The sequence below is a fragment of the Etheostoma cragini genome, chromosome 13 (genome assembly GCF_013103735.1).
Source record: "Etheostoma cragini isolate CJK2018 chromosome 13, CSU_Ecrag_1.0, whole genome shotgun sequence".
Lineage (NCBI taxonomy): Eukaryota > Metazoa > Chordata > Actinopteri > Perciformes > Percidae > Etheostoma > Etheostoma cragini.
Window position 1 is genome coordinate 161,586 of NC_048419.1, and position 14,812 is coordinate 176,397.

The following is a 14,812-nucleotide window of genomic DNA, read 5'->3' on the forward strand; positions in this document are numbered from 1 at the left end:
GGACCACTAAGGTCTATATAAAGAGACTTCAGATACAGTATTAGGGACCACTAAGGTCTAAATAAAGAGACTTCAGATCCAGTATTAGGGGACCAATAAGGTCTATATAAAAGAGACTTCAGATACAGTATTAGGGACCACTAAGGACTATATAAAAGAGACTTCAGATACAGTGTTAGGGACCACTAAGGTCTAAATAAAGAGACTTCAGATCCAGTATTAGGGGACCAATAAGGTCTTAATAAAAGACACTTCAGATCCAGTATTAGGGACCACTAAGGTCTATATAAAGAGACTTCAGATACAGTATTAGCGGACCACTAAGGTCTATATAAAAGATGAGCACCATGTCATGGGACTTTTAATCACAAAGCTAACCGCTTTTATAAGAAACGTCCAGTAGATGTCGTTAAAGTCTAGCAACATCTGCTAGAGCAGCACACAGAGGATAAAATGTAAGTGTTAATATTTTTAAATATTCAAAATGACTTTAAATGGATTACTTAATATTTATTTTCCTACTAAAACTAACCAATACTCTCAAACAGTGAAAATCAAACCAGGCCTTCGAAATGAGATTATTGAAATTTAGGACAAAAGCCTTTCCTCCCCTTACAGTATCAGTTGTACATTCGTAATCAACCATCACGCTTTACATTTACTGAACATCAGCAGTGGAATTATTATAATAATTTGAATGGCCATGTGCTTACAACAAGCCCTGAGGGAACAGAGTGAATGATGGGAAGAACACAATTCACTGGAAAGGGGGTGGAGTTGGAATAATAAGCCAGCACATACCTGAGCTGCATGCTGCTACAAGCTGAGACTCACTGTATAAGAGACGGTTGTGGTTATTTGATTTGACTGATGTATCAGTTAGTTTGATTAATATTTAGCCACAAACCTTCACCTAGGGTTCGCTGTTGCTGTCAGACGAGTAAAACTCAAAACAAAGAGGGAAAGTGGATGGTCCTGATCTATTTGAATGTCTTCGATCAGCTGATTTAAGTAACACACCAACAAAAGCTCCTCTTTCATGCTAATGATTAAGAAATGTGATGCCGCCCCTGAAGACACATTTACACAAGGGGGGGTGGGGATCACGTGTCAGCCAGCAGCCTCGGGGGGACAAACACTGATCTGTGCTGCAGTGACAAGAGCCAGCAGCCTGAAATGAAGCCTAGTTCCTCACAAACTAATAAGATCTGCTTATTGTCTGATGACATATTTACACTCAGGGTTACCTGGTCCTTCCAGTTTTCTGCTAAATCTGGGCAGCTGGGTGGAGGAGGCTGGTGTCATGAGATCATGTGTCGTGTGAGGTAAATAGAGAGGCAAGCTTTTGGTTCCTGATTATCAGAAAGCACTAAAGATGAAATAATTATCTTTGTAGAGATGCATTCAATCATATCTTATTGTCTTTTATGTCCAGAAAAGACACAGGGTAAGAGGAGGTTATGCCTCAGAGCATCAGGGGACCCAAAAGCCCCAATTTGTACGTAGATGATGTTCTCTACTTTCAGTCAGAATATGTTGCCAGGTCCAGCTGAATAAAATAGGAACTCAGGCCTAGAAACAAACAGTGGAATTTATTTTAAAAAGATGTCAAATAAAGAGGTCAAATATAAGATTCAACCCTGCTTCCCACCCCATTATTTCTGTACAGTCCCTAAGGCTAAGAGGCCTAGGTAATGATCTTTAAAAGGTATGAGTAACATTTTCTGACAGGTATTAAGGCTTAATTTTGACAGCTGATGTCCTATTCATGAGTCTATGGATTGTGTGTATTTATGTCAGCTTATAAAACAGAGTAACCTTAACTACAAGCTTTGTGAATTAAAAAAAGGAATAAGTTCCAGTCTTCCACCAGAGGGCGCAGCTCTGTGGCAGCTCTCCTCTTTCTGAACCTGAACTAAAACAAATCATGAAATGTAATGTTGCCGGAAAGATTTGACGTAATGACAATTCACAGCTATGAATCCCCTCTGCTAAGAAGATGAGTCCACACATTCCCAAAGCAGCTGGTAAATATCCCATAACCCAGCTTTGAAGATACAGGCCCTGTTCTCACCTCAGGGGGCTTTAATTAGACAGTGTTCTACAAACCAACTTTATTCTCTGCTTTTCATGACAGAAAGCTTGGGACTGTAAGGCCTCTGGAAACAACTGGACATTGTTGCAATGTATTGCCTTGTGGCATGTTTTGTCAAATCTTTCCTTCTCTTCCCTGTGTTTCAAAAGCAGGAAGTGGTGTCACAGCAGCAGGCCCAACCCCTCTTTTCACCTGAAGAGAAGGAGGGGCCCCACTGAGCTTGACAAGGGGAAAAACAAGGAAGAGCTCACATAGGCAGCCAGTTCAGTGTGTCTGTTCACTTGCCCAGATTGGGCCTTGGAGACGACTGAAAAAGGAGTTTACCCTGCTGGTGGGTTCCTCAACACGGATATGAATGTCCCGGATTCTCCACATGGGAATATGGGGCTGTTAAGGACCTTTGATTCCTCTGAGTTTGGCAGCTGGGAGAAAATAGGCTCAGGTGGATTTGGACAAGTATACAAAGTCCGGCACGTACAGTGGAAAACATGTCTGGCTATCAAGTGCCCTCCCTGCCTTCATATGGATGATAAGTAAGTTACAGCTGTTGAGCCACTTGCATGGACTATCTTCAAACTGATAACCTACATGTAAAGTCATATGAAGTTTAGTATAAAGCAACGTTCCTGTAGAAGCTCTGACCTACTTTAGATATTTCTTTACTTCTGTATTTGGTCCTACGGGATGTATAAACCTGTCTTTACCCAGCTCTTGTCTGTTAGGTTTATCACTTGATGATCTGTTTATGGATATAGTGGACAGATAGGGGCTTAGATTATGACTGCTGGGGAAAAGTCACCCAGTGCCTCAAAGTCCTTGAAAGGTGAGTACCTGGAAAAGTGTGACTCACTCACTCACTGCTAGTCTGGGCACACATGCAGCAAACAAGAGGCCACCTTTACATATTGTTAAGTTATCGAAAAGTTTTTCCACTGGTAAGCTGTGTTGCAGGGACCACTGACATGTTGCTTCATCCCCTGTGACAAAAGTAAGTCCACATTGCTTAGGGCCATAGCTGTTGAATTATTGTTCCATCTACCTGCCCAGGGACCACGGGCGGAAATTAGCATTAGCTTCAACCTGGCACAAGACATCTACTAATGTTTTTTGTGCACTGTCCCTGTTCAAATCAATAAATTACAATTACAATTGAATTCAAACAAAAACATTAAAGGTTCACCACTTATTTCCCTAATAATCAACAGAGATGCTTTGCACAAACCTCATGGACATTATTTTAGCTCTGTATGGATCTCTGACACATATTTTTTGTAACAGTTTGTGTAAGAGACTGGTATCAAATTCTTCTGGGCTCTGTGTACACACACAAATGCGGGCTGTACACATATCACGAATATTACCTCACAAAAAACCTTCCGTGTTTGAATCTTCTCAGATCCTGTAGTGAACTTAAAGCATCCACTGAACCTGAACCAAAGATCTTATCATCTCCAAACATCTGCAGAGTGCATAAACAGTCATTTGACTGTTGCCTTCATTGACCCACGCATAGCATCCAGCAACAGGGACTCAAAGCCACCTTTGTCTGCCGGTTGCAGGCGGCCGCTGTGTGGCACAGACAATGGGAGAAGCTGTAAAACCGGTCTTACTGGGCCTCTCTGTTAAAGCAGGGACAACGTGTGATTTTAAGGGAGCTGCTGATGAGCACTTTGGATTACATGAAGGATTTATAGCAGACAAGTGCTTGCCCATTCTCGCATGTCATGTTTGATTATCCCTGCCTGGCGGATTTGGGGGCTTGTGCCCCCTTCACTTGTACTGATGAATAAAGGAAGATTATAGCCATGCTCCCTCCTAACGAACATGACTCTTTTAGTAACATGATCCACTTTGCACATATTAGACTCTTAGGGGTCGTGGGAGGCTCTTCTTTCCCCGGCCAGCTCCCCTAGTTCTGCCTGTGAAGCACATTCCTGCGAATAAAACTATTAGTGATTTATCTTTCTCTCATCTGTCCTCATTAAGCGTTTGTATTTTTAAAGGAACCTTTGCTGGAGATATGAACGCTGGGGTCATGAATGACCTGCACACTTATGTTTGAGGTATGGAAGCAGGGCCAGAGCACTGATAAAGAGAGCTGGGCAAAGGTTATGCAACAGAGAACAAGATCTCTGTTTAAGCCTACAGGGCTCTGCTCTCCTGGGCTGGAATGTCCTCAAGGCCTTCTAGAACCTCTGGGCAGTTAAGTGCACCAGCCACATACTCGGTTAGAACAGTGGTAAATTAATCGAGGTCTGCAGAGGTCACACTTTCACAGCCTCTAATGCTGGTAAATATTTTGCATAGCTGGGGGCTCCATGAGAATGACATGCTGGAATTTGGATGAGGACTAAAGTGATGCCAAAAATCACAGCTCAGTGAGCTCAGCATGACCTTAGCATCCTTAGGTTAATGTTTTATAAGAAGGTGGATTTGATAAATTCTTGTCAGCCAATGGATGTGGACGGATACGTCAAAACAAGCTAACCTAAATACTTTGAAAACTGTGTTTGATTTCACTTGAGCTGCAGTTAGTCTGGGCTTCCTAAATTGTTAAGTCTCCCCAGCAGAAGAGCCTGGCTCACTGAAGCCAATCAAATATAAGGTCTTTTTCTTTTTATCACAGGGAGCGTTCAGAGCTGCTGGAGGAGGCCAAAAAGATGGAGGCGGCCAAGTTCCGCTACATCCTGCCTGTGTATGGGATCTGTGGGGACCCCCAGGGCCTGGTCATGGAGTACATGGAGACGGGCTCCCTGGAGACCCTGCTGGCAACTGAGCTGCTGCCCTGGGAGCTCCGCTTCCGCATCATCCACGAGACCGCGGTGGGAATGAACTTCCTGCACTGCATGAAGCCACCGCTCCTCCACCTGGACCTGAAGCCGGCCAACATCCTGCTGGATGCTCACTACCATGTCAAGGTAGAGAGTTTAGCACAACGTGGCACCCGTAGGGCCTCTTAGGGGGCTTTTTATTTATTTTACAATTTTTTTATGGATTTTTATGCACCCACAGGTAGTACACAACAAAACTTCTCTCTCAGCATCTGTTACACTCTAAGAGCTTAAAAAAGAAAAAGCTAATTATATGACAGTATGATGTGTACAGAACAATGCCCCCCCCCAGCTATCACCTTCCGAAACATGCCTCAGTCCTTAGCCCTTCTGTCCCGTCCCCCCCGGAGAAGCTCTCCTACGTCTCCTTCTTTTATAAACTGGTTAAATGGCCTCCAGAGTCTCTCAAACAAGGGTCTTCTTTTTTGTTGTTGCTTGCATTGAGTTAAAAATGCGAGTTTCAGCTTGTACTGTGCACACATTTTTTTTAATGTGATCTAAATGGTTTTGTTGTCATGACAATGTTGAGTAAGATATGTAAAGAAATGCCCTTTTGGTTGTTAATAAAACGTAGAAGAACAGCTGCCATCCGAGGTTTCCATTGCAGTAACAACATGTAAAAGAATCAATCATCGTGAACAATCATCATCAGTTACTTCATTGAAACCATAAGTTAACAGAGCTCCCGAGGTGTAATGATTTCATGTTTTTCTTGCTGGAAGAAGTCCAATCACAGCTGCTTTGCTTCGAAGCCAGTCAGTTTTTATGGTTTTAGAAGAAATTATAGCCACAAGGTGATTTGCTTTTCCCTTTCATCCTATGCTTTTTGCTATTCACGCTCTGGGCAGACCGTTGTCTTTCAGCCTCTGTCCAACCTCTAAAAAGCTCAACTGTACTGAGAGTAATGGGTGGGAACTGTCATTTTCTGGAGTGTAATACATGGATGTAAACACCTCACCCGGGCCTGTCCCGACAGGATTGATTCAGCAGCTGTTAAAGCTCCCTCTGTGAACGTGTGTCCATTGAAAGAGCGTGGGTGTGTACCGTTCAACACAAGCGTAAAGGGCCTCTCCTCTCCTACAGGCTGGGACATGGCCGTGTTGCCCTCATCATACCACTGAGTGCACATAAAAGGAGCTTAGCACTCAGCAGGCAAAGTTTAGTCATCAATGTGTACGGTGCTTCATGAGAACGGGAGCTGGGCTGCTCTGTTTGAGGGTCTTATCAGATCTCTCCATGTTTCAGATATCTGATTTTGGCCTGGCCCGGTGGAACGGCCTGTCACGGGCCGATGACATCAGTAGAGACGGCTTCTGCGGCACTATTGCCTACCTGCCACCCGAGAGCATCATTGAGAAGGACAGAGTGTCGGACACCAAGCATGACGTATACAGGTTGGATTTTTCAGCAGCAACCTGTATGTGTCAATGTACTTTAGCTGTTTGCCGTCTGTCTGCCTCCTTTTCCCTTCAAGGTCTGACTCATAGACTGTATACAAAGGTCTGACGCACTGCAATGAATCCCATCAAGGAGATGGATTTGGTAGAAAAAGAGTTCTACCATGTTTAACGATAGAAAGAGTATAGGTGTCAACAAAGTGTCAGTTTAAAGGGGTAAATATAGCCATAACCACACTCCTATTGAATTATTTTGACACTCTGACAGTAATGGTTTATACACTACGAGTGTGGCAGGGGACGATATAAATGAAAACGTGTTAATTTCTCGTTAACATGGTGTTTGACATTGTCTTTGTACTGACATCTCTTAATTTAATTTTGCCTGTATTCCAGTTTCTCCATTGTCATCTGGGGGATTCTCACGCAGAAGAAACCCTACCAAGGTGAGACTTATAGTACCATTAATGCATGAAAGCAGTGAGGATTCCCCCTAAGGCTGATGGGAAACTAGATTTCTTGAAAGCCATTCCTGCTAAGAAAATCCCAAAAAGTTAGGAATGCTAAAAATGTAAATACTGATGTTAAATCCAAATGATGATACTTGATAATTATGATGGATAAATATGATCATTTTATGACTTTTTGAGAATGTTAAAGGTGCCCTGCCACACTAAACTGTTTCTACTTTGTGTGTGTGTGTGTGTGTGTGTGTGTGTGTGTGTGTGTGTGTGTGTGTGTGTGTGTGTGTGTGTGTGTGTGTGTGTGTGTGTGTGTGTGTGTGTGTGTGTGTGTGCGCGTGCATGTGTGTTTACTCTGTGAATTCCTAAGCAAGCATGTAGAGTGTAATTTCTCCCAGGCGTATCAGGTAGCAAGTCACTTCAAGGAATTTGGCTCCAATTGAAGAGCAGTGTAGATGAGGGTTTCCAGGTTGGCACTGGCCCCGCCTGTGTTGATCCAGACATAATTAAAATGTGACAATTGACCTGGTTACCAACCCTTCCCTTCTTCCTCTTCCACCTGCAAAGGGTATTACGGTTACAGTAGGAGGCGAAGTAGCTGTGATTAAGGCTTCTGCCTGTTTGTTCTGAATCATTGGCTCGGCTGATCCCACAGTCCGATAGAAAAAGGCCGGAGCAGAGCTTTTACCTTTGGCACCCATGGGAAACAACAACCCACACACTCTTATCTGAGCACATGGGAACATGGTGATTAAGCTGTACATAATCTATATAGCCCCTGGCTCCTACTAACACTTTAGATCACGTTGTCATATATTGCAGCTTGTTCGCACTAAAGGTCTTTTGTATTTGTCTTCAAACCATGTGTTCTCATCAGAAAATCAGGCTTCAAATCAGGTTTATGTGCCCTACAACAGTTGAAACTAAAATGTGTTTTATTGATGTATAATTATGTATTTAGTGATGAAACTGAAGTGTCTGATTGTCTTTTCCCCTAGGTGAGAATAATATCCTTCAGATCATGGTGAAAGTGGTGAAGGGGGTGCGTCCAGACCTGGGCGCTGTGCCCCGCTGTCGACCTTCAGCCTGTACAGGGTTCCTGGGCCTCATGCAGCGCTGCTGGACAACAAACCCTGATGCCAGACCCAGCTTCCAGGGTAAATTGTGCCTCTCTATTACAACACGTCAGCCTTCTTCTATCACGGTAACAAGTGAATCAAAATGAAACACAAGTGCCCATGTCCCTCTAACTAAACAATGTGAGGAGAACCCAAGTTGACCTCTTTAAGCATTCCTTCCCTTTTGTATTCCATAATAGTTTCCAAACCTTTTTTCATGAAGGGTCCCTAAACAGACACTCATTAGACCACGGAGTTTTCCTCCCAGGGACCAGTGTCTGAGAGGATTTTTGCTTTTAGATATTTTTACAGAATGTTTTTTATTTCCATGGTGTAAAACCAAACAACATGAAAACAGATTTCAGAAAGATGTCTTGTTATGATTGACATTGTAATGTTGCACTGTATATTGTACCTTCTCTAAAACAATTTAAAAAAATCTCTTAATCTTAAAAAAGCTCTGATCCAGCAACAATCCCACTGATGAACAAGATGTAAAAATAATTGTACAATTTGCGCAGCCTGTATTAGTGAAGACCTATGTGTTATTTTATTTATTTGTTGGTTTTGAGATTTTATAGTGGTCAGTTTTAAGAGTTTTCATTGGTATTAATTAGATATTGTAGCATCTTGATCATATTGCTACAATCTGTTGTTTCACAACACAAACATATAACAGAAAAATACATTCTACAAGCAACATAAAAACATAAACATAAGATCAACGAAGCATCTTAGGACGTAAAAAAGGAGACGTATGACTGTAAAGGCAACACAACATCTTAAATAATAAGTGTAATAATTCATAGATTCATTATTATTAAATAATTAAGTGCTGGTGTACTTCCTGAGCAGCGTGAGAGACCAGAGCTGAAACATGACCTAGAGCTGTCGTCCTTACAGAAATCACATCTGAAGCTGAGGAGCTGTGCTCTAAACCTCAAGAGGAGCCCAAGACGCCGACCTTATCGACGTCAGAGCCCGAGCCCACGGCCCCTAACACACTCACCAGCGGCCAGGTAAGACAAGACATCACCATAGCAACTGCGTATGGGCACAGGAGCCCTATCTTTCAATGATGTCGGCTTCTCTGGAAGGCATAGTGTGTAGGGCTGCACGATATGAGAAAAATATGCAGTTACCATCGTGTTAACGATATTACTTGGGTTAAATAAAACAGATGTACTCAGTTCTGCCTTTCTGCTGCTTTCAGTATTCTGCTAAAGTACAACAATTAGCTTGTTGAATTTAAAACAAATGATAGGAAGTCATTACCAACATTCTTTTGTTGAACAACATGAACATTGACTTGAATATAAAAGGAACCACTAAAAAAAGAATGAGATAGATTCGAAAATGTAGCTTTTAACTGATATTTTCTTTCATGAACACAAGAATCCCAGTGTTTTTTAATCATTCTTTGCTATGATTAAAAAACCGTCATTATGCAGCCCTAACAGCTTTTGTCAACTACTTTGGTAGATTATTGAACATACCGTAGTGGATCATGTGAACCTTCATTTCAAAGGGAAACAAACAACATCCATGTCATATCTTGTTGCTTTACATGACTTTCATTCTTCTTTATGGCTTTCAATCTGTTTGCATTTCCCCATAATGTGTAACTGCACATCCAGGCACTCAGAGGCTTACCTACAGATTGCTTCAGGCATGATTATGACTTATTAAGTCATATGTCGCGTAAATGTTTTATCATAGACAACAGTTGCATCACAAAGGAATGTTGACTGACCAGATTGTTTAGCCTGTGTGCTGCTTTGATATTTCTGTGTAATTTCACAATTGTGTACGTGACTTGAAACGCAAGTCTTGCTTATGAGAGCTGACTGCTGTTACTGAATGATATCTGTCTGTAGCGACAGAAGATAAGCTGTCTTGAACTTCCTCATGCATTCAGGTGATTTTGACTGGCTCAAACGGCACAGTTCAGCAGATTATCACAATGTCAACAGTCAATAGCCATTGTACTGGAATTGGCTTTCATTAGAGCAGCAGCTACTTACATGCCTGAGTTTAAATGTAATTGCTTGTCCAAATATGCTTATCTGGCTTTGTGCTCTACAGGTTAAAGACAACAAACTGGTGCGTCCAAAGTCAGCCATGTTGCCTGAAAAAGATTGCAGCCTGTCGGAGCTGCTGAGCCAGGTAGATTCTGGGATCTCGAGGAGCTTTGATCGAGTGAAGGAGGATAGCAGCCACAGTAAAGAGAACACTTGCAAGAGGCTGTCTGGCATCTCCTCCGCTGATTCAGCCTTCTCCTCCCAAGACTCTATCACGCTGTCTTTTGAGAAAGAAAACACATGTGGTGAGAAATGATTTAAGGCCTACATCTGGAGCTAATATTCATTTAACCCTAAAAATACCATATGATCATGATTACCTGACTCCCTTCTCCCCTCCCAGATTCTGCTGAGGTCCAGAGGCGGAAGCTGTGTGAGGCCATCAAGACCAAAGACACTGCCAAGCTGATGAAGATCCTCCAGCCTCAGGATGTTGACCTTCTCCTCGACGGAGGAGGTAGTCTGCTCCACCACGCCATCACCTTGGCCAATGAAGAGGCTGTCAAGTTCCTCCTCCTGAACAATGCCAATCCCAACCTTGCAAATGCCCGTGGCTCCACACCACTGCACCTGGCCACAGAAAAGCACCTGAAGCCCCTGGCAGAACTTCTGCTTTGTCGGCGCAGCACCAACGTCAATGCCAAGGATGAGGACCAGTACACAGCTTTGCACTGGGCCGCCCAGAACGGGGACGAGGCCATGACACGCCTGCTGCTGGACCGGGGAGCGGCCATCAACGAGAACGATGGCCAGGGACGCACACCAGCTCATGTGGCATGCCAGCATGGCCAGGAGAACGTGATCCGGGTGCTGCTGAGCCGAGGCGCTGATGTTCAAATCAAGGGTAAGGACAACTGGACGGCGCTCCACTTGGCTGCCTGGCAAGGCCACCTGGGTATCGTCAAGCTGCTGGTCAAGCAGGCTGGTGCCGACGTGGACGGGCAGACGACAGACGGCCGCACGCCGCTGCATTTGGCTTCCCAGAGGGGGCAGTACCGAGTTGCACGGATGTTGATTGAACTGGGTGCGGATGTTCGCATGAGGTCTGCTGGGTTTAACGCACCCCTTCACGTGGCGGCAGAGACGGGTCACACCAGCACCTCTCGCCTCTTGATCAAACACAAGGCAGATATTCACGCACAGAACGCCCAGGGACTCACTCCTCTCCACCTAGCCTCCCAGCGAGGCCACCTGGCCACAGTCAAGATGTTAATAGAAGAGGGAGCAGACCCGTACAGGTCTAACCAGGCCCTACGCACCCCCTGCCACCTGGCAGCAGAGAACGGACACTGTGACGTCCTGAAAGAGCTGCTCCTTCACTGTCCAGATGCTGGCGCACTGTTAGACGAGCAGGGGCTCAGCCCGTTACACCTGGCAGTGCAGGGCGGTTACTCAAACACCATCACTATGCTGCTGCCGCACGACTGCCAAGACTTTGATACTGACAGCTCAGTGCAAACAGTAGCGGAACAGCCAGCACCACCGGAGGCTAAGCAGCTCCAGAGGAAAGTCGTAATTCTCAAATTGACGGAGCACAATGACTGCCCACAGTCCCCCAGCGCACGGTGTGCCTCAGCTCCCTGCTAACAAGAGCAAAGACGCTGCCAAACCTGTACAGAACAATAAGCCAATGTCATTTTTATACTTCACTAGTGCCCCAGAGTTGAGAAGAGAGAGGGGATCATAACAAACTTAAAAGAGTTTTAATGATAGTTAGAGAAGCTTACTTGTAAATACGTACACTGTGAATAGAAAGTATAAATACACAATTTTGTTCTACTTTTTTACTTAACATGCACAATTCTTTTTCTTAACAAGCATCAGAAATATGATTTGGAAACCTGTGTCCGTTGGGGAAGTTTGACTATAGCGCACTGCAGCTGGTATGCCTGTGAGTTCTATTTAACAGAGCCTTATTAAGGGATGCTGTAGCTGATCAAAGCCATTGTATTAAAACCAACTTTGAACCTGTTACATATCAGTGCTGCATCATCCATTAAAACATTTAAAACCTTTTCTTCCGTTTGAACTTGTTGCTTTTTTCACATCTCCATTTTAAATGTAGATGGAACACTAAGAATGAAAATGCTGTTTCTTCATCTTTTGTTGCTAAAAGTCATACTGGTTCTTGAAAAAAATGTAAAGCTTTTTTTTTATAAGCTTTAAACCAATGTCTTGTTCCAGAGACTTTGTTCTCGCCAACGCTCCACCTGCATGTGTGCTGGAATTATCTGCCTTGATGTCAGGCACAGTCGGCATGTCTGCATCTGCAGCCTCACCTGTAGTAGTAGTATTATTATTATGTCTCTGCTCCAGACCCCACAGCGCACGCTCAGCTTGGCACAGAGCATGGGAACTGACCCTGAGGGGGATCACAGGCTGGAAGATGATGGATGAATTAGAAGGGGCGCTGATGTTCTACCTGCAATACCTTAGACCACTTCAACTTTTCATCGCTCATTAAAACCAACATGCCATCCCCGACGCCTTAAGGGCTTGGCTTTTTTGTAATCTGAGAAAGTGAGTGCGGTGGCTGGTGGGTGTTATTGTGCTGTTTTTATAGCTTGTGTTTGTGGAGAGACAGAAAAAAAGGAAACGTGGATACTCTGAGGCCTCTGTTGTATCCTGCCTGTTGCCTGGTGATCTGTCACAGCTCCAGCTACGGGGAGGACAATGGTTGTGCTGTTGCCTAATCTCAGCTTCCATCTCCTGTCAATACTGCTGTTATGTAGGTTAGGTTTGTGTCATTTAGAATTAGGTTTTTTCATCCTGGGCTACAGTTCTCTATTTTTTTTACTCCAATAAGCCAGGTACAGTTGTCATCATCATCATTCAAAGCACTTTTCAATCAGCATATAGTGTATTGTTTAATTAATTTTTTTAAGATTACTTTTGGGGTTTTTATTTGATAGAATAGCTAAAGACAGAAAAAGGGGGAGAGAGGGGGGACAAAATGCAGCAAAGGGCCACGGGTCAGATCCGAACCTGGGCCACTTTGGTAAGGATTTAGCCTTGGTACAGTATATGGGCGCACTGACAACCAGGTGACATACCAGGGCACCTCTATACTTTTATTCCAATACATCTTTAGTAACTTTGATATAACAAAGAAATAATAAAATAAACTGACTCTACAAACAGAAAAGTTCATTCTGTGTTCAGCCTGTAAATAATTACAGTGTGAGATAAACGAATAGAAATCAAATTTAAGTTTAATTAAAAAGGTTTAAAAATAATTACTCCCAACAAAAAACTACAGTAATGCAATTTAGCATGAAGATCATTTCTAAAGCCCAAAATGGCATAGGCTGAAGCTACAGCTATTATTCCTCTTATTAAATATTTTCATGGAATTTGGAGACCACATGTATCTTTAAAGTGTAATCATAAACAGTCATTTCCTTTTCTTACTTTTCAGTTCAGAGTTGAGCCTCTTCATCACACCCTGTTGAGCAATGGATGAAGTCATTCCCTATCATCAAACGGATCGTGGGCATTGTGTGAAGGAGAACCGCCCGGGGCCCACTCTCCAACATGTTCAGCAGCATGTCCTGCCTCTGAAATGAAGCTCTAGGCTGTGTGGTGGAACCTGCTATCCAATATGTCTGTCAAATCTATATTCCTCAGGCCAGAACAGGTGTTTAACTTAAAATGAACAACAGGAAGCAGGCAACACATTTGTTGAATCAAGTCCCCAGTGCATTCGAAGAAACCCTTTAATTGGTGTCACATACCCAAGACAAGTAACCCCAGGACGTGGTTTAGGTGACATACTGATGTATCATTTACTAAAAGTCAATTAGCGTCCCTGAAATGAAATGCCATTGTTTAGTAACACCGTGTTCTCAGGTGACATCAGGAGAAGAGCGTGCGCCCCACGTTGGCTGAGTCCTGCTGCAAAGGCCCGGGTTAGAATCCGACCAATGACAAATAATGTGTTCTGTTGACTTAACTCAATTAAATTCAGTAACTCTCTACATTTCAGAAAAATTGTAGTTGTTACTCAACTACATTTGTAAACTTTGGTTTCTTTGTAGATTAAGATTTGACAATGACCATTTTAAGAAATATTATTTTTAATATTTTAACCTTTTTATTTTCAGAGGACTGTGGACTTTGTTAGGTGTGTATGGAATGATGGGAATGTAGGACCCAAGTGCAGAGAGCTGGCAAAGTTGAACTTTGAAGGTTGAAGGTTTTATCAACAAAAATGACGTACAAGCCAACAAAAGGTGTCCAGCAAAACCGCAGGTAAACCAATCCAAAATGAGGAAAGAGACAACAGGAATCACAGGAACTCTCCAAACCGAAATAATGAGCTGACACAGAACAAGGGGAACACCAAGACTAAATACAAAGGTTAACGAACTAACACGATAGGGTGACACAAGGCTGGGAAACAGGTGGGCAATCACAAGGGCAGGAAGTAAAACTAAACAAGACAGCACAGAAAACAAGACTATCACAATAAAACAGGAAACAGAACATATACAAGACCAAACATTCCACCATACAATAATCACATGACCTGACAGAAAACCAGAAATTAAGACAGGAATAAGACAAGACAAAACACCTAAACCATAACACTTTTACTTGTAACAGAGTATATCCTTGTGGTATTTCTATTTAAGTTAGCGGTTAGGGTAACACTTTGAAAAGATAGATGTGATACAATATGTCATAGTTTTCACAAATTACCATTCAACACAGCACTATACTGGACTCAGCTGCTACATAGCCAAAAAGAACTGATATGATAACAGTGTCCCTTTTGTTGTTGAGTGGAGACGGCCGAGCATGCACGAGGTGTCTGGTTGCTCCTTTGT

At 43.1% G+C, this 14,812-nt stretch overlaps 1 protein-coding gene across 1 annotated transcript in view; it reads left to right on the top strand.

Moving 5' to 3' along the window:
- The window catches only part of ripk4 (receptor-interacting serine-threonine kinase 4), a 14,091-nt gene extending 2,196 nt beyond the window's left edge, over positions 1–11,895 (top strand). The window contains exons 3-10 of the mRNA XM_034890534.1: positions 2,245–2,628; positions 4,722–5,013; positions 6,172–6,320; positions 6,720–6,769; positions 7,783–7,941; positions 8,806–8,921; positions 9,988–10,228; positions 10,327–11,895. Coding sequence (XP_034746425.1) covers positions 2,447–2,628; positions 4,722–5,013; positions 6,172–6,320; positions 6,720–6,769; positions 7,783–7,941; positions 8,806–8,921; positions 9,988–10,228; positions 10,327–11,570 — 2,433 coding nt within the window. The 5' untranslated portion in view covers positions 2,245–2,446 and the 3' untranslated portion in view covers positions 11,571–11,895. The remainder of the gene's footprint in view (positions 1–2,244; positions 2,629–4,721; positions 5,014–6,171; positions 6,321–6,719; positions 6,770–7,782; positions 7,942–8,805; positions 8,922–9,987; positions 10,229–10,326) is intronic.
- The last annotated feature ends 2,917 nt before the right edge of the window (positions 11,896–14,812 follow it).